The sequence below is a fragment of the Carassius auratus genome, unplaced genomic scaffold, assembly GCF_003368295.1.
Source record: "Carassius auratus strain Wakin unplaced genomic scaffold, ASM336829v1 scaf_tig00214826, whole genome shotgun sequence".
In the NCBI taxonomy this organism is placed as follows: domain Eukaryota; kingdom Metazoa; phylum Chordata; class Actinopteri; order Cypriniformes; family Cyprinidae; genus Carassius; species Carassius auratus.
In genome coordinates, this window is record NW_020527818.1 from 558134 (window position 1) to 584789 (window position 26656).

Below are 26656 nucleotides of genomic sequence, written 5' to 3' on the forward strand. Positions count from 1 at the left end.
TGTTTAAGGTGGAAGAAGGCTTGTTTTTGTAACATATGAAATATGATTTTCAGAAGATAAGCTGCTGTGTAATATAACACCCAGGATGTTAACTGAAGATGATAACATAACAGTACATCTTAATAGCTGCATTGTATTCTAAGAGATTTTGTGTGCAGGTGCAGGTCTTATCTGAATTTAATAGGATTAAATTACTGGTCATACAGTGTTTATATCTTTAAAACATTTTGTCAACTTGGAAAGATTAGAAATTTAATCTGTTTTGTCTGAAAATATATATAAATTTCATCTGTCTTGTCGTGATGAAATATATAACTGAGTATCATCGGCATAGAAGTGGAAACTAATTCCATGTTTTCTAATAAAGTTGCCAAGTGGCAGCGTTTATATAAAAAATTACAGCGGGCCTAACACGGATCCTTGTGGCAGATTTTTCAGATTTCAGATTTTTCACCATATCTAGACAAAATGGTAATGGTCTGCTAAGTACGAACTTAACTACTGTAATGGCCAGTGTAATATTGTAGTCAGCCTAAGATTATGTCATGGTCTATAGTGTCGAATGCAGCACTAAGATCAAGTAAAACTAATATTGAGACACATCCTTGGTCAGAGGCTAGAAGTAGGTCATTTGTTATTTTAACAAGCACAGTTTTTGTACTATGATGAGGCCTGAATCCTGACCGAAAGTTTTCATAGATGTAATTTTAAACCAACCATATTAAACCAACATATACTGTAGCTAAACTGTTTTTTTTCATTGACTCACATAAACATGGTAGAGTGTCATCATACACTGTCATTTCCTACAGAATGTCCTGGATCAATGGCTTCCTAGTAGCCAGAGTGGATGACCGTAAGACCGCCTGGGGCGAGCGCAATGGCAAGAAGTCCAAGCGCAAGGTTGGCTCCTCTCTCTGCAACCCACGCTACATGAGCTGCCTGCGGGACGTGGAAGCCATGGAGCCTCCTCCCCAGCCGCCCCTTGCTCAGGCTACCCGGTCAGGAGGAGGAGGTACGGGTGGGGGCAACTTCGGTGTGCGCTGCGTATGGCAGGAAGACCACTATGGGAAAGTGGGGGGAGGGGGGGAGGGAGTGGGGCTTAAATCTGTGGACCTGGGTTTTGAGGACGGCGAGGTCAAGGGGAGGAGAGGGGGTGGCTTGGGTTGTGATGGCTCCAGTGATGACATGGCCAGCGGCGCGGGGTCAGTGACGGCGGAGGACTGCTGGCAGCGGGTGGTTCGGGTGTTCCAATCCAAGAAGTTCCAGTCACGAAAACTGGAGCGTCTCTACCAGCGCTACTTCTTTAGGCTAAACCAGAGCTCGCTCACGATGCTGATGGGTGTCTTGGTGATCGTTTGTGGGGTCATGCTCACCTTCCACTGCATCCACGGACCACCCAACAGGGTCTACGCCTCCGTGCTCTCTGTGGCCATGGCCTTGTTCTTGGCACTAATGGTGGTGTGCAACCGAAACGGGTTCCACCAGGACTACATGTGGATGGTCAGCTACCTTGTGATTGGGGTGCTAATCGTGGTGCAGGTGTTCGGGGTGCTGATGGTGGCCCCCCGCAGTGCCTCCGAGGGGATCTGGTGGTCCGTGTTTTTCATCTACATCATCTACACGCTGCTGCCCGTGCGGATGAGGGCGGCAGTGCTCAGCGGAGGAGTGCTGTCCTCCATACACCTCCTCACCACATGGAGGATCAATCAAGATGATGAATTCCTCTGGAAACAGGTAGGTCACTTCATCCCAGCTAATCTTCATATTTGATTTTTTTATCTATTCCTTGATTATATTTGAGCATGATGACTAGTGTTGGGAATAGAAATTGCTCCACTCAAAAAGTACTTCCTTTGAAAATTTGTATGAAAATTCATCCCATTTAAAGCATCACTGCGAGAGTCATGAAAAATGCAGATGCATCAATTACTTAATTTTTTTAGTAATTTATTTATAAATGCATTAAAATTAGGGCTTTGCGATTAATCGAAATTGAAATAAAATCGCGATTTGAGTGTGCACGATTTTTAAATCGCTTTATAGCACGATTTTCTGCAGCCCCTACCTCCCGCAGTATGTTGAACCAATCAGGATGCAGCGCACACAGGTTGAGCGAGAGGAGACATGTTGTAAGGCAGCGTGTATCTTCTGAGCCTTAAAAGTCTATGATCTAAGCACGCGCATCTGGTTTTGTTAACAGAGCAAAGGAAATCTGCGTGCGAGCGGATAGATTCGCGCTCGCGCATTATTTTAATGCGCTTTCGCATTACAATAATGCACTCTCATTGCTGCTTCTGAACTGCGTACACATAACTTACTGTATACACACTACAGACGGAGTACATGTGAACCTTTGGGCAATAAATATATTGGGCAAAACATATAACACCTGATGCACCGCTACAGTGAGCTTTATGACCAATGCATGTCAAAAAATAAAAAAATAAATAATAATAATAATTTCCCTAAACACGGGTTTTATTTTATTTTTTTATTATATTTTTTTGCCATATGTCTAGATTTTGTTTGACATCTTTACTTAGTGATTATTTTGACTTAAGTCTGTTCTAGAGACACGTTACAACTTTTTGATAAAGCTCTCATTGGTTTTCTTTTGGAAATATGTTTCAAATTTATACTGAATGCATTTATCACTGTAAAGCATGTCTAATATTGAAATCGCAAAATTGATCAAAAAATCGTGATGGTTTTTTTTGTCCATAACGCACAGCCCTAATTAAAATGCATCACAATGACTTTCTGAAGTTTCTGAATTTAAATGAAAAATATCCTGATATCATAATGAAGCCTCGTTAAAAGAAACGAAAATGGTAAAATAAATTCCTGTAAGTAATATATGTTTATTTATTTTTAATGTAAAATTTTAATTAAAGCCACATTGCAGATGAAAAACAAAACAGGAAACTATATAATAAAAACAATGCTTCAGACTCATGACTTATGAATTAGTTCTCGATAGATATATAAAGACACTTTTTAACCTAGAATAATACACATTTAAAATACATATACCATATACCATTTTTTTTAAACCCACCTAAAACCAACAAAACTTGGACTTTGCACCTGTTTAACTAGTTTTTCCTTTTCTTTACCATGGACAGTCATAATTGTCATTGACCCCAAGACTGATTACATCACTCTTAGTTTACTAGTTGCTAGTTGCTTTTGAAAATATCTAAATACAAAATATGTAGGGATATGCATATTCTTAAATAATTGGCATCCTAAAAGATGACTATACTAATCCCCAAAAGGAAACAGTTGTGTCGTTAACTTGAGAGATTTTGAAGCACAGCATAATATTTACATAATGTGTGTGTGAGTATATATATGGAAGTTTACACAGCACTTTCACCGTTTCAACATAGATAACTGTATTAGTTATTTAGGGTTTATTTGTTTAATGAGGTTTGACTACTCCCACCTGTCTAGAATTATGCTTCTGTTCTCATATCTGCATTTACTGCCTTTGTCCTGGTTGTGTTTAATGTGTAAAGACATGCTATACTGTAGAGCATCAATTATGCAAACACTCAGAATTGAATTCCACCATGGTAATCAGTCACCTGATCGTTTATGTACACTTCCACCCACAGTGCTGACATTCGTTAGTTTGTTTGAGTTACTGTTAGTATCTTTACTGCATTAGCATGATTGAGAGACACCTCTAGCATGGACGGTTCCCTTTCTTTGGAGTTGGTGGCACTATCTATTAGTCACAGTCACCATTTGGCTTTGCATACTTTTGAATATCCTTTTTTTTGTCTACTAATAATGATTTCTTGTCAATGTGGTGTGTTATTTTATCAGTTCATTGGGAACCTGTTGCTGAGATAGAAATGCATTTAGTGAATGGATTCTGTCACAGCTGGCCAGCATCATGTGAACACACTCACCTTGAAATGGTTCTGCTTTTATGGTATTGACTTAACTTAGGTAACAATCTGTGGATGATCAATGGCTGTAAAAGTCATTTTAGAAGAATGTAGAATAAACAAATAGGGTTTTTCAGTATGTGCAGAGTGAGACCACAAATGTGTTTCCCAAAGTATTGGAAGTTTAAGTAGATCATAGAGACCATTGGTGCCGGTGGTTTATAATATCTACTCGGGTTTTAAAGCTTTTAGGAAACACATCCAAGGATTGCTGATGATTGATATAATGTGCATGAAAGCAGATGAAATGTATATAAAATTGCTGAAATTAAACGAAATTTTCCACAATTTGTAATCAAAATTCAGTAAGATATTTGAACACCGTCAGTTGACAAGGCGCTCAGTAGATTTTGGAATTTATAGATTTTTGGAATCTGGCCAAAAGAAGACTCATATTCAGATTGGGGTTTTTTTTCTCATTGACTGACAGCTGTGGAAATTGAATTGTTTTCCTGAGGTAACTGTGATATTATGTGACACACAACTGTTTACAGAGTTGTTTTATTGATTCCTTTTTGTGATTGAAACAGTGAGTGTTTACTAGAGACATGATAGATTTCAATAAGTTGTACTGTTTCTATCAACCCACCTTCTGATGTTCATTTGTGTTTATTTTTGTGCTATAACTAGTAATAAATAGAAAGAGATGCTCGGTTCACTTGCCGCTTGAGCTGATGAGCTACAGTGATCTGTCAAACCACATTTAAAGGGATAGTTAACCCAAAAATGAAAATGATCCCATGATTTACTCACCCTCGAGCCATTCTAGGTGTATATGGCTTTCTTATTTGAGATGAAAACAATCGGAGTTACATTAAAAACTCCAGCTATGGCTCTTCCAAGCTTTGTAATGGCAGTGTATGGGTGTCCAGATTGTCGTACACGCGGGATCACGAGAGAGTGGTGTTCCGGTGGAGAAATTTAGGCGTAGCATAAGTGAGAAGTGACGAACATGGAAGCGCAAACTCATCACTTCACTTTAGATGGCCTTTATTAACCCCTCGGAGCTATGTGGAGCACTTTTTTATGATGGGTGGATGCACTTTATTGGACTTCAAAATCAATTTTTGCTTGTTAATCATTTTTGGTTGGCTGAGATGGAAGGGTTTTACATGGAGGGTGTGTTATCTCATATAAGAAAAATGGTGGAAATTAGCAAACCTGCCTTCAGCAAAATAAATTCTATACATTTGGTATGAGCAGGCCTTTGGTGCTCTTGTGTGTTACAGTATGTATCTGTTAGCATTAGCATGCATCATCAGTATGGCCTGTGTAATGCTAGCATGCTGGAAAGCGCTGTGACAGGCTTTGGCTGCGTTATCTGTGGCCACAGTGTTTTGTCGTGAGTAAGGCCAAGGACCTCGGGGGTAGGATGAAGGTCAGGCAGCGTGGTTGAATGAGCCGCCCCGGCAGTGGAGATCCTTTTCTCTCCTTGCGCTCCTCCCATGAAAATATCAGCATTATGTTAAGCACTGTCTCCCAGGCCTCTGTGCTCCTATACAAAGTCCCTTTGTACTTTTCTCCAGTGTGTGTGTGTGTGTGTGGAGTTTTGGGGGACAGGAGGAGGTCGGTGTGTATGAAGAGAGGGAGGGTGAGCTCTTGACCTGCGGGTCAATGTATGACCATAGTGCATTGTGAAACTATTTACTGTATTTCTACTGTACAAAGTAGTAGGAGAGAATGGGAACAGGAGGTCATTTCATTATAAACAATCAAAAACAACAAAGCAGAATGAATGGCCCCATTAATGCAGGAAGGAACGGGTTGCTTACAACATATTTCCATCTTTAAATGAAAGGGATAGCAGATCTCAGTGAGGAATCCGTGGCACAATGGAACAGTATGTAGTATACTAGCTGGATTATTTGCATTAGGCTTCAGTGTTTGCAGTACGTCTGTGCCGTTTATCAGAAGCCTTAACATTTGATTAAGTCAACACATATTAAATGACTCTCCTTTCTTTTAAACTGTTTATTTCTGGGCAAGTTGGTTTTGGATAATATTATCAAGACATTAAGCAGAGACCACAATTATTAAACTGCGGATCATGGAATGTAAAAAAGAATAGTTTTGGTTCAGCACAATTGATTAACACAGAAAATAATTTAAACTTAGCCCTATGATTATAAAAACAAACAAGATATGTACCGACAGCCATGAACTTACAATAGGTCTATTGGACAATAATAAGGGAGTGAGTCATTTCTGTAAACAAGCTCTTTTGTTTGTTTTTCTGAGGTAAAGAATCAAAATTATTTAATTTTATCTTAATGTTTTACTCACTATAATCCCTCAAGGTTTTGATATGCATTGGCCTTGTCAAAGGCGCTGTTGGTTATGGATTCGGACTAGTTGACCATGTAATGTTTAGACTCCATGAGTTCCAGAACACTTTTTCTTATTTGTTATTAATTCTAACGCACGAGTATTTTCAAGATTAACTTTGTTAAATAGATTAGATGAGCAGTTTTTTAATTTTTAAGAACATGGTTCACCCAATGAACATTTTGTCATTATATGTTGTTTTAAACCTGTATGACCTTCTGTGGAACACAAAAGAAGATATTTTAATGAATGTCCAGGCTGCTCTTTTCCATTTAAAGGAATAGTTTACCCAAAAACCTGATGAAAATGTACTTACTCTCAAGCCATCCAAGATGCAAATGAGTTTGTTTCTTCATCGGAACATACATCACTTACTTGTTCACCAGTGGATGCTCTGCAGTGAATGGGTGCCGTCAGAATGAGAGTCCAAACAGCTGATAAAAACATCACAATAATCCACCAGTAATCCATACCACTCCAGTCCATCAGTTAATGTCTTATGAAGTGAAAAGCTGCATGTTTGTAACAAATCCATCACTGACGTTTTTAACTTCAAACCATTACTTCCGGCTACATTTAAACACGAGTTAAACACACACAAGTCCATAATCCATTATATTGCTTCCCCTGTTGTCCTCTCACATTAAAATCTAACAGCATATTTGTTAAGACTTTTTTTTGTTTGTAAACGGTGCACAATCTTGAGTATATTTATCTCCTGATTCAGGTGAGACAAATTTTTCATTGGAGAATGAATAGAAGATTCGTATTTTAGAAATCCAGGTGTGCTATGCTGTTTGTTTTTATTATACCTGTTTCTTTACAATTCATAACAAATTTATGCATGTGTGTGAATTTTTACAATCTGTTTTATTCATACCTACTCATGCCCCACTGAGAGTTATGTTTAGGGGTTAAGGTCTACGTGTTTTTTTTTTGTTTTTTTTTACTAATCACATTTCTAACAAAAGTATGAAATATTTTTCAGTGAGACTGTGTAGAATTTTTAACTGAACTGTATTTAACTGTATACATTTAGATATTTTCAAAAAGGCAGAAATGAAAATGAATCAAGAGGTTCTTCATACAAAAAAAATTTTTGTTTGTGGACAGTACAACAATCTTTCACACTTTGTGTAAAAATACAGTATAAATCAATCAAAATCACGTATGTATGATAAATCATGATGCTAGTTAGCAAAAAAAATCACCCACTTAACTTTCACAATACTTTATTTCAAAAACTTGTATTTTGTTTTACTTTGTTTTCCCCTTAATGGCTACAAGGAAGTATTCAAATAGGCACTGATAAATTCCCAATAAAATGTGTCATGTAAATTTAAAACTACCACCTCGTTCCTTCATAAATCCTTTGAATGTGACCTTTGTTGTCAGTTATTTTTTTACTTTTTTTAGGACGAGCGAGCGCTAATGACACATGCTCTTATCTCTAATAGGCTGAAGCGGATCTGTGTGTAGATTTCTCAGAAAGCTGCAGTGTTATACAGGCCAATTTATCCTGCAGTGTGGACACTGCATCCAGGCATTTCCCCTTTCCTCTGTGACTCATTAAACCAGCACCCCATCCCTGCTGGTGTGTGCCTGAGTAATAATCTGCGTGATCTGAGACTTCATGTTGGATTGCAGATGTCCCGGCAGTCCGAGAGGAGTTCAAACTGACCACAAGAATTACTGCGGGCGATTGTTAATACCACGCCATAGATAGGTCCTATTTATAGAACAATTCAAACAGTCGTAAATCTATTTTAAGCTGTGCACGTGCACACGCTTTCGCTCGCTCGCTCTCGTACAGATTAACTGTAGTACATTGATGCTGAAGGGGTGTTTGGATTCTGGGCTGATGACTCAGAAATGGCGTTTCAAGGCTTTTCACACCTTGTTTGCTGCTTTGTTCTGTGTATACATATGTGCGGAGGGGTGGGCGATATGGCAAAAATATCCTATCACGTTTTTTTTATTTTTTTTAAATATCTTGATTCACGGTTTTATCACGATTTTTTTTTTCATGTTGGTTTGACTATTTTGTAAGTTGTCTGAGCATTACAGCCAAACCAATTTCCCTATCATATAATAAATAATTTAAATAAATAATGAAATAAAATCACCGTTACGAACACACACACTGTTTTTATTGATAGTATTTAATAAGCAACAACAGCCATCATAACAGTTAAGCAATTCAGAGTCAAAAGTACAAAGGCAGCACTCGGATACACAGCATTAAATTGATATAAAATATAACATGATGAGATTTTGCCATCAGCCAAGCTCTGAAACAAATAATAGATTAATAAGACCAAAGACTGTCCGTTAGATTTACCCAAAATGTTTAACCCCTATAGAGAAGATCTGGCTGATGTGAGGCTGTTCTCAGAGGGTTCATGAGCTCACATCTCTGAAAACATAGAAGGACATTAAAAAAACCCCACATATTTTGAAGCTACATTATCACCTAAAAACTAAGTATTAACAAAAACAGTATTATTTATAAGATTTCAGTGGATCTGGACGTCCGCCACGACACTCGCTGTGAGAAATCCTGCAAGTGGAGTGGAGCTCTCAACCAATCAGATTTAAGAACAGTCTCTCTTTAATATGGTTTTCACATATTTGTAATAATTCTTAACCATTTGTTTTTCTCCACAAGAGGAAACTGGTGAGCGAGTAGGTCAGACTCTGGCGTGTGAGTCATGGGTGTTGTAATATGGGTTGTCCGGTACAGATTTTATTCTTAGCCTGTTTTATTCTGAGATAATGATGTTAGAGAAGCTCCAGCATTAACACATAATGCTGGTCTGTTCCACCTAGTTTTTCATGTTGTCACATGCACAGATATTGGCTTGAGTCAAAAAGGTTGCGAAGCACAGATTTACAGTCCTGGTTCCGATCACCTCCTGCCAGAACAATTCCCATCTATTTTGAGCACAGTGAGTAGGTTTACTTTGGGGAACTTCCTTTCTCTTCCTGTCTAGTACTTCATTGTGACAGACTTTGTGACCATAGGACTAGGTCAGGAATACACTCTGGGTGGAGACTAGTGAGACGGATCTTAAATATAAATCTGATCAATTTCACATTATCATCTATGGGACACATTTTCAACAGTAAAATGTGAGAAAATGTTCCATAGGATTCACCAATGACAGCTGCTCACACACTGGACACTTCATTCTGTATTCTGTATTTCTCAAGTACAAGGCGGCACAGAAAGACAAACATACTACTTAAAAAATGCCTGGGTAAACTCAATATGTATATTAACATCCATTTGGGACAAATTGTATGTAATTTAATGAATAACTATGTGATTTGCACTCTATGAGTGATATGACACTCAGTTCCAGAGCCCTTTCTCATGAGCAGTAAGAGATGTCACACTGTAAGACTGTGACCCAAATTTTCTGACACCGCAAGAAGATTCATTGCAGAGACCATTAATGCGCCATCTGTGAACATGTCCCGCTAGGCGATCAAACATCCAAGACAACAGAAATCCTTTAGGATCCCAGAAATGTGCTAATTTTTGGCCACAGTTCTACAGTGTGCATCAGATTTTACATTGCAAGCCATATCTAGAGACTAAAATATGATAGAGATTTGTGCATTGGCAAGCACCACTCTCATTTTCTTTAGATGAGTCAAATGAGTGGAAGTCAAAGGAGTTGTTGACTTTTGTCATGTTAGCAGTTACTGCAGTGCCACATTGAATTCTGTCCAAAAACATGGTCATGATCCAGTAAGATTTTATTTTACTTATTTATTTACATTCATATAGATTTAATTGTTTTTATTTGTTTATAATTTTTTCATTTTTGAAATACCAATGTTGTTATCGTTGAACTATGACAAGAAGTTTTGTTGACTGAAATAAAGGTGAAATAAAATATAAATATTATATGAAAAAAATTTAATGTAAAAAACATAAGCAAAATTTAGAAATGATGCCTTGGCAAATGAAATAAGTTTGCTGAATTAACTATAACTAAAGTTAAAAACAAATAAAAAGCTAAAAAAAAAAACTTAATAAATAATAATATCATTTATATTATTGTTTATTTATAACAGTATTTATTTGTGCCTAAATTAGAGCTGTAATTGGGCAATAAAAGTCAGGTTTCGGCCCGAGCCCGACAAGTACATTTTGATTGACAGCTTTTTAAAAGCCCGAACCCGTTTACAGCCCGACATTATTCAAACGTGCGCACACACACATCTGTTTTGCCTTTTTTCAAGAGTTTTAACAATGTATTCATGACTAACGTAGACTAGGCCACTTGGAAGTTGGAATAAAGAAATTAAATTAGTCCTCTGTGACATCGTTACATCTCAGCTATAAATTAAGCCCAAACCCAACCGAATTCGACGGGACCTTTATCTCTAGCCTAAGTAATAAAAACTAAAATATCACTGCAAAATACAAATGTATTCTTAAAATGCACAGCTTATTAAATATATTTTTTTTCTCTCTTTTTTTTTTTTGGAAGATTAATTAGAGCAAGGAAAGATAAATAATGTAATACAGGAAATAAAAGCAAAAGAAGACAAAGGCAAAGTGTGAGAGAGCTCATGTTAGATCACTTGCAATTTTTTTTTACTTTTTTACTTCCTGAGGGAATAAAGTCATACTACTCTTTCTCTGGTCGCTGTCTTTGAGCCTCTCTGCTCTTTGCATTCATCTTCTGAACCAGTGAGTCGGTGTCCTCTCTCTGAAACCAATTAGCACACAAAATCCAGGAGGCCCAAACAAACACGCTCACACTTACACAATAGAATCTCCTGTTTCCTCCAGCCAACACCCTCCCTCAGGGCTGTCCTCTTCGAAATCCTTCTCCTCGCTCGCAAACACAACAGACATCAGCTGCTGTGTGACAGAGTGTGTGTCTGTGTGTGTGAGCTGGCAAAACTGAATTACATTTCTCAGTTCAGACCTTTTATTAATTACAAATCATGTTAACTGTTTAAATGAATTATGTGGGAAATGTTTTCCACAATGCATTGACCACAGTGCTCAAAAAATGCCTGCTTGTATTCTCTAGGTAAGAATTGCTAGTTTCTTGCCTTTTTCCATTCAATATTTTTGCAATTTGCTGCTTTCTAGTTCATATGTATTAGATGGTGTCATGTTTGATTGGTGTGGATTATATAATAAGACAAAATACCAATGTTGTCATTGTTCATTTAAACTAAAACTATATATATATATATATATATATATATATATATATATATATATATATAGTGTTTTAGTTTAAATACTAAAATACAATATAAATATTAGATTTTTTTTTGCCTTGGCAAATATCTGAAATAAGTTTAGGTTGAATTACCTATAGCTAAAGCTAAATAATAATAATAAAAAAAGCATATAACAGAATGATGAAAACTTTAAATAAAATTAAAATGAAATCTAAAAAATTAAAAGGAAATTTATCAAATTAATACTATAATAATATATAAATAATAACATTGATATTATTTGTTGTTAATTCATATTATTTAAATGTGTAAATTAAGCACAATTAAGCTAATTTCTGATTCTGATTACAATTGTGAATGCCACAGTTATATAATCGTTTTTTCTTTCTACATGTTATTTTAAGGGTTTGTCCTATTATTTTAATATTAGTTTTAGTATAACATTATAATATCTTTCATAATTGTACTTTTTTATAATTTAAAGAAGAAACCAATCTGATGTATATTTGACATTTGAGGCATGAAAAATAATTGCATCAAACAATGGTATAAACATCATTCAATGTAAATTGTGATAAATTATTATTTTTGTCGTAATCGTGCAGCCAGATAGCAAGTAATAAAAACTAAAAATAACACTGCAAAATACAAATTTATTTGTAAAATGTCCAGCTTTAGGCTACTTTTGACTCCCTTTGGTCACCTGATTTATTGTTTTGACATAGTCTATAGAATACTTGATTAACTTATGACATTTCTATAACACATGGTTAAGAAATAGTAGTTTTGCAGTAAGTCTAGATGCAGTACTAGTGTTTTCCAGAGCAGGGGATGCTGGGAGGTGTAGTCTGCAGTGTGCTTTCAGTCTGAGGTGAATATTATACTCTCTTCTGTGCTTCTGTAGTGAATAATTACTGTCTGCAGCTCGGCATCGACCGCATGCTAACAAGCACAGTGATGTGTCCACCCAGAATCCACTGTGGATATGAGGAATGTTGCAGCTGCTGATACTAGCCTGAAATTCACACCTCTGTGTTGGATAATTTCATCCAAAAGTTGTTCGGCCCTCTCCGTTCCCGAGTCAGAGGGGAAAGCTAATGTAAACCTGCACTCCACTGCAGTTCATTGGAGTGCAGGTTATGGGATGGATGTGGTGCCATGGCAACTGTACACATTTTGACATGCCTAACTTTGAGACCATAATGAAATGCTTCAGATACGGAACATACACATTTAGGTTAGTGGTAGACCGATATATCTCCAAGGCCGATATATCGGCTGATATTTGGCATTTTGCAAATATTGGCAAATTGGCATCGATGCTTGGCCGATTCGTTTTTGACTTTTATTTTGGCGGCACGTCAGACTTTTATTTTGACAGCGCTGAGAGCAGCAGTGATTGAGCACACACAGTACTCAAACTCTCTCTCGTTTGTCATCGTTGTTAACAGTTCTGTCTAATATGGATAGAAGCCTGTCTAATAATCAGATAGAATGATTAAAAAAGAAATTAATGCATACAAAAAGTATTATAACAATTTATTTTATATTAGGCCTATTAAATACTTTTTGTTTGCCATCAGCATTAAGCAAATACGCATTTATATAATTTTAAAAAGTCTTTGAATGACTTATGAACATTTAAATGAAAAATATGATTCCCAGTGCACAAAAACTTGTTTACAGTGTTTACTTATTTATATATCTTATAATTTTAATAAATAAATAAATTAATTAATTAATTTGTTAAAACTGAGTATGTTTCTTTTACACATTTATTTTTTAATCAACCTTCAAATGATTTCAAATTTCTTAAATATTAACATCGGCCATTGGCCCCCCTGCTTTCCAAGATATCGGCATCGGCTGTCAAAAAAAAAAAAAAAAAAAACACATATCGGTCGACCACTAATTTAAATGATTGAATGTGACTAATTAATTGTTTATAAAGTGTTTAAAAAAAAACGATTTTAAGTTCTCTCAGAAATCACACACTTTTCATTTACTTGATCTTGCAAAAACTTGTGAAGAAAGCCACCGACTGGCATCGACTAAAAGCAGATTAGCTGGTGAAAGTAGCAGCGTAGCATGTTACAATGGTTTCTGGACATGCAAAACCCGGTGTTTCTATACAAATTATTTGTCAAGTTCCATGTAATTCTTATTGTTTCTGGTTTCAGGAAATAAACTCAAATTCTGAATAAAAATACACTGATGGTGGAACAATGGTTTCTGGATATGTAAAACCTGGTGTCACTATACAAATTGTCAAGTTCCATGTTATTATCATTTTGTCTGGTTTCAGAAAATAAACTCAATTTCTGAACAAAAATACTGTGATGGTGTCAAGGTGAAACCCTCGCTCTTCCTCCTTAAACCCGTTCTGGCCTCTTTCAGTTGTTCTGTGCAACATTTTGACCACACAGGCTTATCTGCTGACCAGCAGGCCGGGGTTTCTCTGACTCTGCACTTTGCTCTCGTGGAAGTTGTTTCATTGTGTGCCATATGCAGGATAAGAGATTCCAGTGAGGTGTTTGCTCTGGTGGCCAGGGTTGCTCCAGTGGCTCGATCGGTCTTATTTTGAGTAACATTGAAGTAAAACTACAATTTAGTTTGAAACTCAGTACTTCATTTAGTTGCACTATTTGTCCTTGGTTGTAAGCTCTCCTTAATTGAATCAATGTTTATTTATGATATTATAATATCATTATTGTGGAAAAAGTAGTGTATAGTTTTGGATATTGACCATAATGTGAAAATTATTATTGGCTTATCAAATGGCTGTATTACTTTTTGGTGAATATTAGTGTTTTTTTTTTTTTTTTTTTTTTTTTTTGGTTAGTATTAGTTATTTTATATATTAATTATTTTAGTTTCTTTTTTCCATTATATTTAATGTTATTGATTTCTATTATCTGCCATTTATCTGTTAAATGGCTATAACATGAACATTATACAGTATATATATAAAACATGTTTGCTGTAACATGAAAATAATTATCAGCTTATTGAATATCTAAGAGCTGATACTGGACATTTATTTGTCTTGTTTATTTAATATTTATTCATTCATTTAGTTAAAATTTGTCAGTTATTGGCTGTTGATGAAAATGTGTTAGATTTTAAATAGTATAGAATAGATAATTTATGAAAAAATAGCAGCCTATTGAATATTTATGATATGATCTTGATCATTCTTCTATAATATACAATTGTATATATATATATATATTGTGACGAGTCAGCTGCCTCCTCCCTGATTGTCACCGGCACCCCGTCCTAAATCGCCGCCCTTCACCAGGCTCCCGACTGGAGTGGGTGTGTGAGAGGAGGGGCGCTGGACGAGTCAGGGCTGGCGGCGTGTGATGGGGCACACCTGAAGGAAGTGGAGCCTCATTACCGCCGCTGTTTAAAAGCCCAACGCGCCTCTCCTCAGGAGACCGGTCTCTTCCCCGTGCATGCACGCTGGTGTCCTCGTGGGTCCAGGAAGGGTGCGTTGAGGGACTCCCGCGCCACAAGAGACGTGAGCAGCCGGACCCGCGATCCGGAGGAGAACCGCACCCGTTTACACGGCCGACGGGCCAGGATGCCGGGCCGTCCATCCCCTACCAGCGCCGCGGCCGACGAGTGAGACGCGGCCGCTAGAGGAAGCCGCCGCCCCTCGCGCCCCGGACCGAGGAGGGGAGCGCGTGCGGCCGCCGGACTCCGCCCCTTACCTGGACCCTTCCTCCATGAACACTGCCCGACCTACACAAACCCCGCAGCACGACGAGGACACCAGATCCCCTGTTATTTTGGACACTTTTCCCCTTTGGCCACTTTTATTCCCTGTTGTTTTATGATTTCTGTTAATAAAAGCCTCTCCGAGGCCTGACGCCACGCCCACTGTGTCTGTCTTGTGCTCCTCCCGTGACACTGGTGGAGAATGCGGGCAGGCGGAGCCTAGACAGCGCAGTTGGGAAACGTCTGGTGACGTCACCCCCTCTCGCTTGCAAACGTTCGTGAGAACCCAGACTGGGACGGAGGAAAACTGGGGACAGCCTCCCAGCCACACAAGGGGTAAGTGACTTTTCCATTGTCATTTTACCCTGTGGTTGGTTGAGGCTGTCACTAAAACCCGGTTTCTCTGTCCCTGTTCTGGTGCGCTGCGAGAGGGAGGACCGCCCGGAGAGGAAGCCCCGCCCACTCCGACCGTTTGGAGCCTGGTTGAGGATGGTAGCACTCCCGTGTGGGTGGCGCCCTGGGGACGGGGATGTCGCTTGGGAGGGGGAATGTGACGAGTCAGCTGCCTCCTCCCTGATTGTCACCGGCACCCCGTCCTAAATCGCCGCCCTTCACCAGGCTCCCGACTGGAGTGGGTGTGTGAGAGGAGGGGCGCTGGACGAGTCAGGGCTGGCGGCGTGTGATGGGGCACACCTGAAGGAAGTGGAGCCTCATTACCGCCGCTGTTTAAAAGCCCAACGCGCCTCTCCTCAGGAGACCGGTCTCTTCCCTGTGCATGCACACTGGTGTCCTCGTGGGTCCAGGAAGGGTGCGTTGAGGGACTCCCGCGCCACCAAGACGTGAGCTGCCGGACCCGCGATCCGGATGGGAACCGCACCCGTATACACGGCCGACGGGCCAGGATGCCGGGCCGTCCATCCCCTACCAGCGCCGCGGCCAACGAGAGAGACGCGGCCGCTAGGAGAAGCCGCCGCCCCTCGCGCCCCGGACCAAGGAGGGGAGCGCGTGCGGCCGCCGGACTCCGCCCCTTGCCTGGACCCTTCCTTGATGAACACTGCCCGACCTACACAAATCCCGCAGCACAACGAGGACACCAGATTCCCTGTTATTTTGGACACTTTCCCCCCTTTTGGCCACTTTTATTCCCTTTGTTTTATGATTTCTGTTAATAAAAGCCTCTCCGAGGCCTGACGCCACGCCCACTGTGTCTGTCTTGTGCTCCTCCCGTGACAATATATATATATATATATATATATATATATATATATATATATATATATATTAGGGGTGTAACGGTTCACAAAATTCACGGTTCGGTTCGATACGATACACTGATGTCACGGTTCGGTTCGGTTCGGTTCGATACGTTTTAGATACAGCAAAATGTAAAAACATCTCAACTTTTCAGAATGCCGCAAGCGAACCGCGGGTCATGTGACAAGAACCAACCAATCAGCTTCATCCTTTCCCGTAACAACGTTGAGAGCTCAGCCAAGATGAAGGAACAGCTGATCATAGTTGTATATGGATTGCAATTTTGAAATAAATTCAGTAGCAGAGCTACTGCAAGCGATTTTTAGAGCTGCAAATCCATTTATCCTTCGCTGAAATTTCCGCGTCTCATGGAGAGAGCACGTCATTGTTGCTTAGCAAAGACAGACGCCTCATGAGCGCTTCTGCCCGAGCGCTTTGGAAAGGAGGAGAAAGACGTGCTTAGCGTTTTCCATGCGTTTTTAGGCACGATATGTGAACGGCCCCTAAGGCGCTCGCTCACTCAGCACGCGCTGAAGGCTCGTTGCAAAATGTCTAATGCATTTAACAGACCAGAAATATAAGATCCTAAAATAACCAACAGGTCTGGTGTTTGGGTTGGATTCCCTGTAAGCTATAGTGTCTAAATGCTGCAGGGATAGTTTGCTGCGTGCATGTTTCTCCTTTTTTTCGTCTTTTCCCAGATAGTACTGACGCATATATCCCAGATATTCCCGCTGGTTTTTTTTTTTTTTTTTTTTTTTTGTAATCCCGCTGGTGTACCCTGTCATGTTGCAGATGCGACATACCGTTGTTTTTTTATCCACCACTCTCTTGCCATCACCATTATAGCTTAAAGGGAATCCAAAGTGCACCCAAACACCAGACCTGTTGGTTATTGGAGGATCTTCTCATTTCTAGTATGTTAAACGCATTGGCTATTTTGCAACGAGCCTTCAGCGTTTACTGAGTGAGCGAGCGCCTGCTGAGTAGCCTAACATAAACATATAAGATGGTGTTTTTTTCTTCTTCGGGAGTGTCAGGGGCGTTGCCTGTTACGTTGTTTGGGTTATTGGGCTACCTTGTTGAACGCATATCATTATATTTCTTTCTCTCTCTTTTTTTTTTTTTTTCAAATATAATTAATTACTCCAACGAACCGTTCGGTATACATAATGCGTACCGCGTACCGAACCGAAAGCGTCGTACCGAACGGTTCAATACGAATACGCGTATCGTTACACCCCTAATATATATATTGTACTCCCCTAATATATATATATATTAGGGGTGTAACGATACGCGTATTCGTATTGAACCGTTCGGTACGAGGCTTTCGGTTCGGTACGCGGTACGCATTATGTACCGAACGGTTCGTTGGACTAATTAATTAAATTTGGAAAATAAAAAAGGTGTGTGAAATATAATGTTATGCGTTCAACAAGGTAGCCCAATAACCCAAACGACGTAACAGGCAACGCCCCTGACACCCCCGAAGAAAAAAAAAAACACACTTATATGTTTATGTTAGGCTACTCAGTCAGGCGCTCGCTCACTCAGTACGCGCTGAAGGCTCGGTACCACGGAGCCCCGCACGTCACCTGTAGAAGAGAAAAAAAATCAATCCGTGGCGACGGTTTTGCAATCCGTCCCCTCAGTTTATAAACCATCCTCATGAATTAATAAACTGTTCACTCGGTTTAACAAATCGTACCCACGGATTAACAAACCGTGCCCACGAATTCCCAATGCGTGCGCTCAGATTGTGTAAACCGTACCCTCGGTTTTTGAATCCGTACCCACGAATTCATAATCCGTGCGCACGCTTTCGCAATCCGTTCCCTCGGATTTGAAAACTGACACGCATTTTACACTTAACAGTGAAACATGCATCTAACTCCGGCAGGTGGGGTGAGGTGGGTGGAGCTTAGTATAATAAAATCACAAAAATAAGTCTTCATGTTAAGAAAGAATTGTACACAAGCATTTCCAAAACTGTCAAAGGTTATTTAAAAATAAAGCAATTCACAAATTATTTTATGACAAACATTTTTACTGTCTTGTACTCATTTATTTAGCCTACAAATTAAAATTATAAAAAATAACTTTATTTTTATTTGTATCATTATTATATATTATTAAACAGGTTATGCATAAGAATCTTTTATCCAAAATAACTTACAAAAGAGGAAAAAATTACTCCAGAGTCAGTCACAATGCCAGGTTTATTGCACAATAATAATCAAGTGCTATTATAGATTATCAGCAATTGAACAAGATTTTAATGCGCATCTTTCTTATTAAATCTTTGTATTCCACCTCGTACTACACTTGATAGAGAATCACTTAAGACACTTTGCTGTAAACCTATTCCACATAATAATATTCAATAAAACTGTATGTTAACACGTAGGAGTTTGCTGCATGAATCCGTGAGTACGGTTTACAAATCCGAGGGAACGGATTGCGAAAGCGTGCGCACGGATTATGAATTCGTGGGTACGGATTCAAAAACCGAGGGTACGGTTTACAAAATCTGAGTGCACGGATTGGAAATTCGTGGGCACGATTTGTTAAATCGAGTGAACAGTTTATGAATTCGTGAGTACGGTTTATAAACTGAGGGGACGGATTGCAAAACCGTCGCCACGGATTGATTTTTTTTCTCCTACAGGTGACGTCCTGGGCTCCGTATACGGACATCACCGCAGCGAATGGTGCATTTACGTTATAGCCGCGGATATGAGACCTTACTCTGTAGTGGAAAACGCAGGTTTTAAGAACATGCTTAATGTAATTGAGCCCCATTACAATATTCCTTCACGAGCCCATTTCAGACAGACCGTAATTCCTGCTTTGTTCCAAAAAACATAAGCCCAAATAGAGAACCAACTGAGTAAAAACACACTCAATATAAAGAGTTATAGAGTTCAATATAAAAAGAGTTACATCTTTGTATTTGTTCATAACTACTACAACAATATTACATTTAATTTGTAAAAATTTTTTATAAGGAGCTATTTTTGTTTTATACAGTATGCTGCTAAGAAAACACCATAGAAGATGGGTAAAGAATAGCTCCATCATTGTTCAATGTAAAAAAAAAAAAAAAAAAAAACACATACTTTGTTAGTTTTAATAAATAAAACATTTAAATAAAAATCAAGGAAATTTATCTGCCAATTTTTTCTTTTTGCTGTATCTAAAACGTACCGAACCGTACCGAACCGAACCGTGACATCAGTGTATCGAACCGAACCGAACCGTGAATTTTGTGAACCGTTACACCCCTAATATATATATATGTATATATATATATATATATATATTTTTTTTTTCATTTATATAATTATTTTTACAAAAATATATATTTTATTTGCCAGCTGTTTATCTGATATTGGCTGTTACATTAAAAGTTGTTTAACTTTTTTAAATCGTATATTTTTTTATATTGGGCAGCTATTGGCTATAATGTATATAATTATCAGCTTGTACATATTGAGCAACCCTAAATATTTGGTACTGTATAAGTTGTAACTGTGTAGATTGTTTGATTGTTGAGTCCTTGAAGGCATTTGAGTTCATGCAGAAATATGTGAGTGAACAGTGTTTCCAGAAGAATATAATATTATATACATTTAGCAGACGCTTTTACCCAAAGCATATTTTACGTTCAGGCTGTATATTTGTGTTCCCTGGGAATCAAACCCACAACTTTTTGGAATATGGAATATGAGGGTGGGACAGTGGGAATGTCATTCTCTCACGCGCTCTCGCAGAACAATAAAGAATATGAATGATGCGCATTGTTCCTGTCGCTCATATTTGTGAGGGGGTGATGGTTGGGGGGTCAGGGCGATGAGGTGGGACTTTTTCTTTTTTGAATGAAGACAAAGCATGTGGTTCACTGAAACCACATTATCCATGAGGAATAAAAAGATGGCATCCTGAATCCACCTGACCATCTTTGTATGTGTTAGTCTCAGAAGAAGATTGCAAAATAACGGCAGATTCCAAAGGAGGACAAAATAACAGAAGAATCCTGCAGATATTATATTAATATTCTAGTTTTGATGCAAGTTAAAGATCTATAGATTATAAAAAACATCAGAAAGCTTGTTTACAGTAATGTATTTTTGTGTAGTGTACCATTATGTATAATGGACCTCTCCACCAAATTTATCAGTTGATAACAGACATTATGGATTAAATTAATCCTTTGTCTTTCTCTAATTGTATTTGAAATTTAGCAATAGAGAAAAGACGACCCATCAGCCCATATGACTTTTTACCATTGCTCAAGTGTCAATGTTTTTATGGCGCTAGTACTGTGTTATGCATCTTGATGCATTGTCATTGGATACACATGGTTTCAAAATAGCAGTCCTGTCATAAGTTCCAGCTTTGACATGCAGGTTTTGTTGATGCTGACTTCTGCGGCTGGGCATTCAACAATCATCTCATTGAAAGTCTGTCAATCCCTGGTGCTGGTTGCCAGTTTGTCGGTGTCCACGTTAGGCAATGTTTTGCATTTGTTTGTTCCCCTTTACTGAATAATTTAGCATTTTCTGTGAGTGATCAGTTCATCATTTTCAGTTTGGACCGTTGGTTGTGTTTTGGAAAGTCACTCACAACAAAATGTTAATTGTCAGACCTCTTTTATAGCTGTCACCATTAATCAACCTAATGTGACTCACCTTTGCAGCTGCATTGGTAATTCAGGTTTAATTACTTCAGGAATAAGCTCTTTTTCCTGCAGAGTTGCCGTTCGTTTGTCCATCCACTCTATGTTCAAAATGAGTTAAAGGGATAGTTCACCCAAAAATGAACATTATGTCATTATTTACTGGCATTTCAATCAAACCTGCATGACAATGTTTCTAATGTGAAAAGAATGGTCATACAACTCTTTTCCATTCAAGGTGAGCATTTCTATTTAAAATGTATGTCATTTTTCTTTTTTTCTTTTCACTAGAGAAGCCCCTTATTTGGGGTCATGTAGATTACTTTGAAGCTGTCCAAATATGGGGTTTGGACCGTCAAAATTGTCTACGTTGAGCCACTTGCATTAGATGCTAAAAAACTGTTAAATGTTCTGCAGTAAAGTAAATATTTAATCCTGTTCACTTCATAGTGTTTGTATTTAAGTTAGAACCTGAAAGGCCTGTTCAAGCTAACTTGGTTAGCTAAAGGCTATCATACATCTGTTTCAGTGTTTCTGTGTACATATCTACATGAGTACTGGGTGTCTGTGTTTTTTCCCGTGAAGGCTTGACTTTGATGTGTGTGTCAGTTATGTCTGTAATCTTGCTGAACATTAAGGTGATAAGAGACTTTCTGTGGTGGAGTCTTGTCACTTAGTTTAGTTTGACTCTGAAACGAAATATAGGTAGATGCCTTGCTTGTCCCAAGGTATGAAGGGATTGACACACATGAATGCAGACATTAAGCCTCCAGATGCTCCTACAGAGTCATTGCCCAAAACAGGAAGCAGAAACATATTTCAGAAACTGTCCTATCAGTCATTGCCCTAAGAGGAAATGACTTACACATTTATTTGCAACTTTCACATCTTCCATAGTGTCTTTTTTCTTTTTAGTGGTACAATCAAACTTTTTTGAGAATGTATATATATATATATATATATATATATATATATATATATATATTGGCATTATTATTATAATTCAAAAGAACAGCATTTGTTTGAAACGGACGTTTTTTATAACAACTTCAAATACTTTTACTGTCACTTTTGATTAATTTGATACTCCCTTGCTTAATAAAATTATTTTTTTCTAAATTAATACAATCAATAAAAAATATCACTGACCCTAAAATGTAAAAAAAAAAAAAAAAAAAAGCCATATTTTCCTTACACCTTTAATATAAATTCAATGTGCACAATGTTTTTTTTTTTATGTTACAAATATCGTGAATTATTAATTCCTGAATATCATTTGATCATTTTGAAGTTTTTGGGGAGTGTCAACCTAAACAAACTCTTCCTTGTCATAAAAAGGTCAAATTATCTGGAAATTTTAGACTCCTTGACACATATCCATGATGGTCTGCAAGGGTCCTCTCTATGATATATTTAACGTGAAATATTGTTTCATCTTTGTTTTTCGACATGCATTTGATTTCACATAGATTTGGCTAACAAAAATGTTTACATTTTAATTCAGAAAATAAAAACATGCTTATTATGGAGGTGTATTTTAGTCACTGTCCTGATTGTACCAATTGCACTTTTTAAATATTTTTGAATAAATCATTAGATCCAGACAAAAATTTACCATCATGTGTCATGATGTTTATCATGGCCTTGTGCACTCCATCAAATAATATTTCAGATGATTGTACAGTATGATGCATTTCTTGACAGAATAGCAGGAAACTGTGACTGCTTGCTAAAGACTCTTGGTTTGAACAGATTTCTCGAATAAGAGGTACTTATAATCTTGTTATTTGTGACACTGATACTCTGACAAGCAAACTGCATTTCAGTTCACTGCTGACCAGCTTGTAAAGGGACCAAAATTTGTTTTGTATTTATGTGCCATTTATTGGCAGGTAAATCTAAAATGGATGCATCCTAAATAATATCTCTTTAAAAGTGCAGGTACAAATCTGCTAATCAGGTTGGAGACTAGTTCATGTGAGTTTTTGGAAGGACTTTGTGGAATTTGGGCTGGAATCGCTGAAAGAAAAGCTCGTGAACATCTTGCCATCCTCACCCCCTCATCACAGAATTGCCCTCTTGTGCTGATTTAAGGATCAGTTTTGTAGTTTGATTTGCTTTTTTTTGGGTTTTGGGAAAGTTTGGGGTTTCTCAGCACCCCTCGGCCAGTTTTGACATTAGTTTACTACTTTGAATTACTGCAGCAGAAGGTCTCGAAGGCATTAGCTCAGTGTTAAATAACCTCTCCGCTCGACTGCAGACTAAAAATTCAATGCATTCAGAATATTTTCTCAAAAAAAAAAAAAAAAACTCAGAAGTTACATTGCTTTGTGTGGTCAGTTTGAATTTGTCTGTTCACTGAATGTAAAATGCCTCATTCAGCCAGGAAATTCATAAAGGCAACTACAGATTTCTTGTCTAGCTAATTTTCAATAACACTGTAAAAAATGACTATCAAGTATGTTTTACAACTGCTTTAAAATTTCACATTTAATTCAATGTGTAACTAGCGCTTTCTTTCTCAAAGTATTTAGGTTACTTTAAAGTAATACACAGCTCTTAGTATGTTTAACTCAAAACAGCCCATGCACTGTAAAATATGTACTTTGCTTTTTTACAGTGCATAGCAAGGAATAGTACCTGGATGTTGACCAATTTCTCATTTTTGATGATAGTTTATACTATGTAAATTGATCTAATGTCACAATAAGCTCTTGTTCGAAGTCACACATCACTTAAGAACGGTACAGTATGTACCTTTTTAGATCCCATCTGTCTCTTTAAAGTTGTCATCATGTCCTTTCATAATCTATTCCTGTCCCACTCACTTCATCCTCATACTGTAAGTGCTACAGTTTTCTGCATGTGGGAATATACTCTTTGTCAAAGCCCAGTAGTTTCAGGTTTCCACAGGTTTCATTTCTGAAGCGAGGTGTATTGTCCCACCCCACCCCGTTTAGTGACATCACACAGGATGCAAAAGCTGGACATAATCTGCAGTGATCATAAGGGCTTTATATAATATCTGGAGCAGCCACAGGTAGATAAACACAGACCACACAGAAAAAAGAGGACGAGTGGGTCTACAAACACAAATGATCCACAAGCATCAAATACCTGCAAGTGAATAATGAAGGAACAGAAGTAAAAGCAGATTCCCACGAAGCAAAATCATACTTTTATACGAGCCTGCCCTCCAACAAAAAAATGACCATATAGGTCGTTTGTACAAGCACCTTATTAAAACCTATATTTACGTTTTAAAGTTAAGCGCCCTCTAGCGGGCGTAAAAATAATGACAGTATCGTGTTACGTCTGTCGTCATGATTTGACGTATAACGTCATTACCAATCAAAACGCATGTTTATTTAAATGCAATGTGTGGGCGTTTTACACCGATCTCACAATATTTCCTACATGTTTTACTACTGTAGGTGGCTTATTAGTTCGAATGACCACATCTGACCCCACCCCTAAACCTAGCCCTCACAGAAATCATGCTAAATTATGATTTATTGAGCATATACATTTTCGTGCACATCTGTTCCCTGGGATCGAACCCACGATAGCATGATTACATATCAAGGTACAACGCAATAATCTACCAACTGAGCTACACGAAACGCAAACCAGAGTGCAAATAAAAGAGTACAAAACATTAATATGAAAACGACCCTTTGCCTATAGGCGCAATTGTAGTATACGCTCTGATGGGTCGTATTTCAGGGATTTGGAAAAACGACCGATACGAACGTATTGGTTGGAGAACAGGTTGTTTTATACACCAGATTTGTCTGGGATCTGCCTGGGTAGTGTTTTCACAAAAAAAAAAAAAAAAAAAAAGTACAAACTTATTAGAACGTCTTAAAAATATCTTAAAAGAGGCGTAATTCGACCTTGCACAAATTACAACCTTAAAAGGTGTTAATTTAGAGCTGAAAGTCTTAAATTCATAAAATTATGGCATTAATGTTGCATGCACTGTAAAAAATGTCTCTCTCTGTATTAGTTTTTTTTTTTTTCATTACAAATATATAAGCATCCTTAAAGGTTTAAATAAACCTTAGCGGTTAATAAACAGAACTGCTTGCGTCTTGCGGAAGAACATCGTAGCCGGAACTACTTCTCTCTGTTTATGTCTATGAAGAATCACAAAGGTACTGTTACTCCGCCGCAGTACCCCCGAAGCAATCTAAAATAGTCCGAATATAAACACTTATTATAGGTGCACCCTAGTGATTTAGGACAAGCTAAAAACATGGTTTGGAAAATGGATTCATGCTGTACTCGCTTATTATATACATTTTTCTACATTTTGAACACAAACAAAGTTACGGACCGCAGCTCTGATTGGTTATTTTTTACCGGGAGTGATGGAGTTTCTGCAAATGGCAATAGGACCAAGAGGAGCTTTATTTTTTTCACAGATTATCTGTCTCATATTCTACTGTCAGGACATAATGACTGGTTTAACAAATATGTAAAAAATATATTTTTACAAAAGTTACCTACTGCAGCTTTAACTACTTTAGTTAGCATGAACTAAGAATGAGCAATACTTCTACAGCATTTGTTAATCTTAGTTCATATTAATTCCAACATTTACTAATGCATTATTAAAATCAAAAGTTTTGCTTGTTAACATTAATTAACAGTTAATGCACTTTCAATTAACATGAACTAACAGTGAACAACTGTATTTTGATTAACATTAACAAAGATGAATAAATACTGTAATAAATGTATTGTTCATGTTAGTTAATACATTAACTAATGGAACCTTGTAAAGTTTTACCAAGACTTCTTATCTCGTATAATTTTGCTGCTCAAATGCATCTTGATTTAAAATACATCACTTTTTTTGCAGTGGGATCAGAAGGTACAGTAAAAGTTATTTCCGTATTCTTTATTTAGTCTTAAAAGGTCTTTAAAAAGTCATAAAACCTCCAGAAACCCTTGGAAACTGATTTGGGATGGGGGCTGTCAAGCTCCAAAAATGCATTTTAAAATATCCATAAAAGTTGTCCAAGTGACTCACGCTTTGAAAGGTTAAACTTTGTAAACCTAGTAGTTTTCTCCTGATCGGCATGCTCACATGAATGATCTTGGTAACACATAATCAGTTCATTGGCTTATAGAAGGTTTCCAAATCATCTAAAAAGATGATTTCTGACAACATTACAGTTCAAACAACAAACCTTGCACCGGACATCTTTTTATTTGCTCTCATATTACAATCTTTGGTAATGGACATTATGTGGCAGGTGCTGTTCATAGAGTCGTTTTACACCCGGAACATTCCTTAGATGCTCTTGGTCTCACCAATCTGAGCAATAAACACACTGCAGTGCACATGAGTGAGAGTCAGAGTGAGCTGTAATCATGATATCCTTTTTATGACAGTTTCTACACGTCGCTTGTTGACTTTTACTGGAAGAAATTGGCAGACGCAAGAAGAATCTCTAAACATCGGCTTTTAAGGGAAGAGATGTTC

At 37.8% G+C, this 26656-nt stretch overlaps 1 protein-coding gene across 2 annotated transcripts in view; it reads left to right on the forward strand.

The window, feature by feature from the left end:
- LOC113093005 (adenylate cyclase type 6-like) overlaps window positions 1–26656 on the forward strand; it is a 60836-nt gene that overhangs the window by 12622 nt on the left and 21558 nt on the right. For both annotated transcript variants that reach the window (XM_026258827.1, XM_026258829.1), the window contains exon 3: window positions 813–1737. In XM_026258827.1, coding sequence (XP_026114612.1) covers window positions 814–1737 — 924 coding nt within the window. In that variant the 5' untranslated portion in view covers window position 813. The remainder of the gene's footprint in view (window positions 1–812; window positions 1738–26656) is intronic.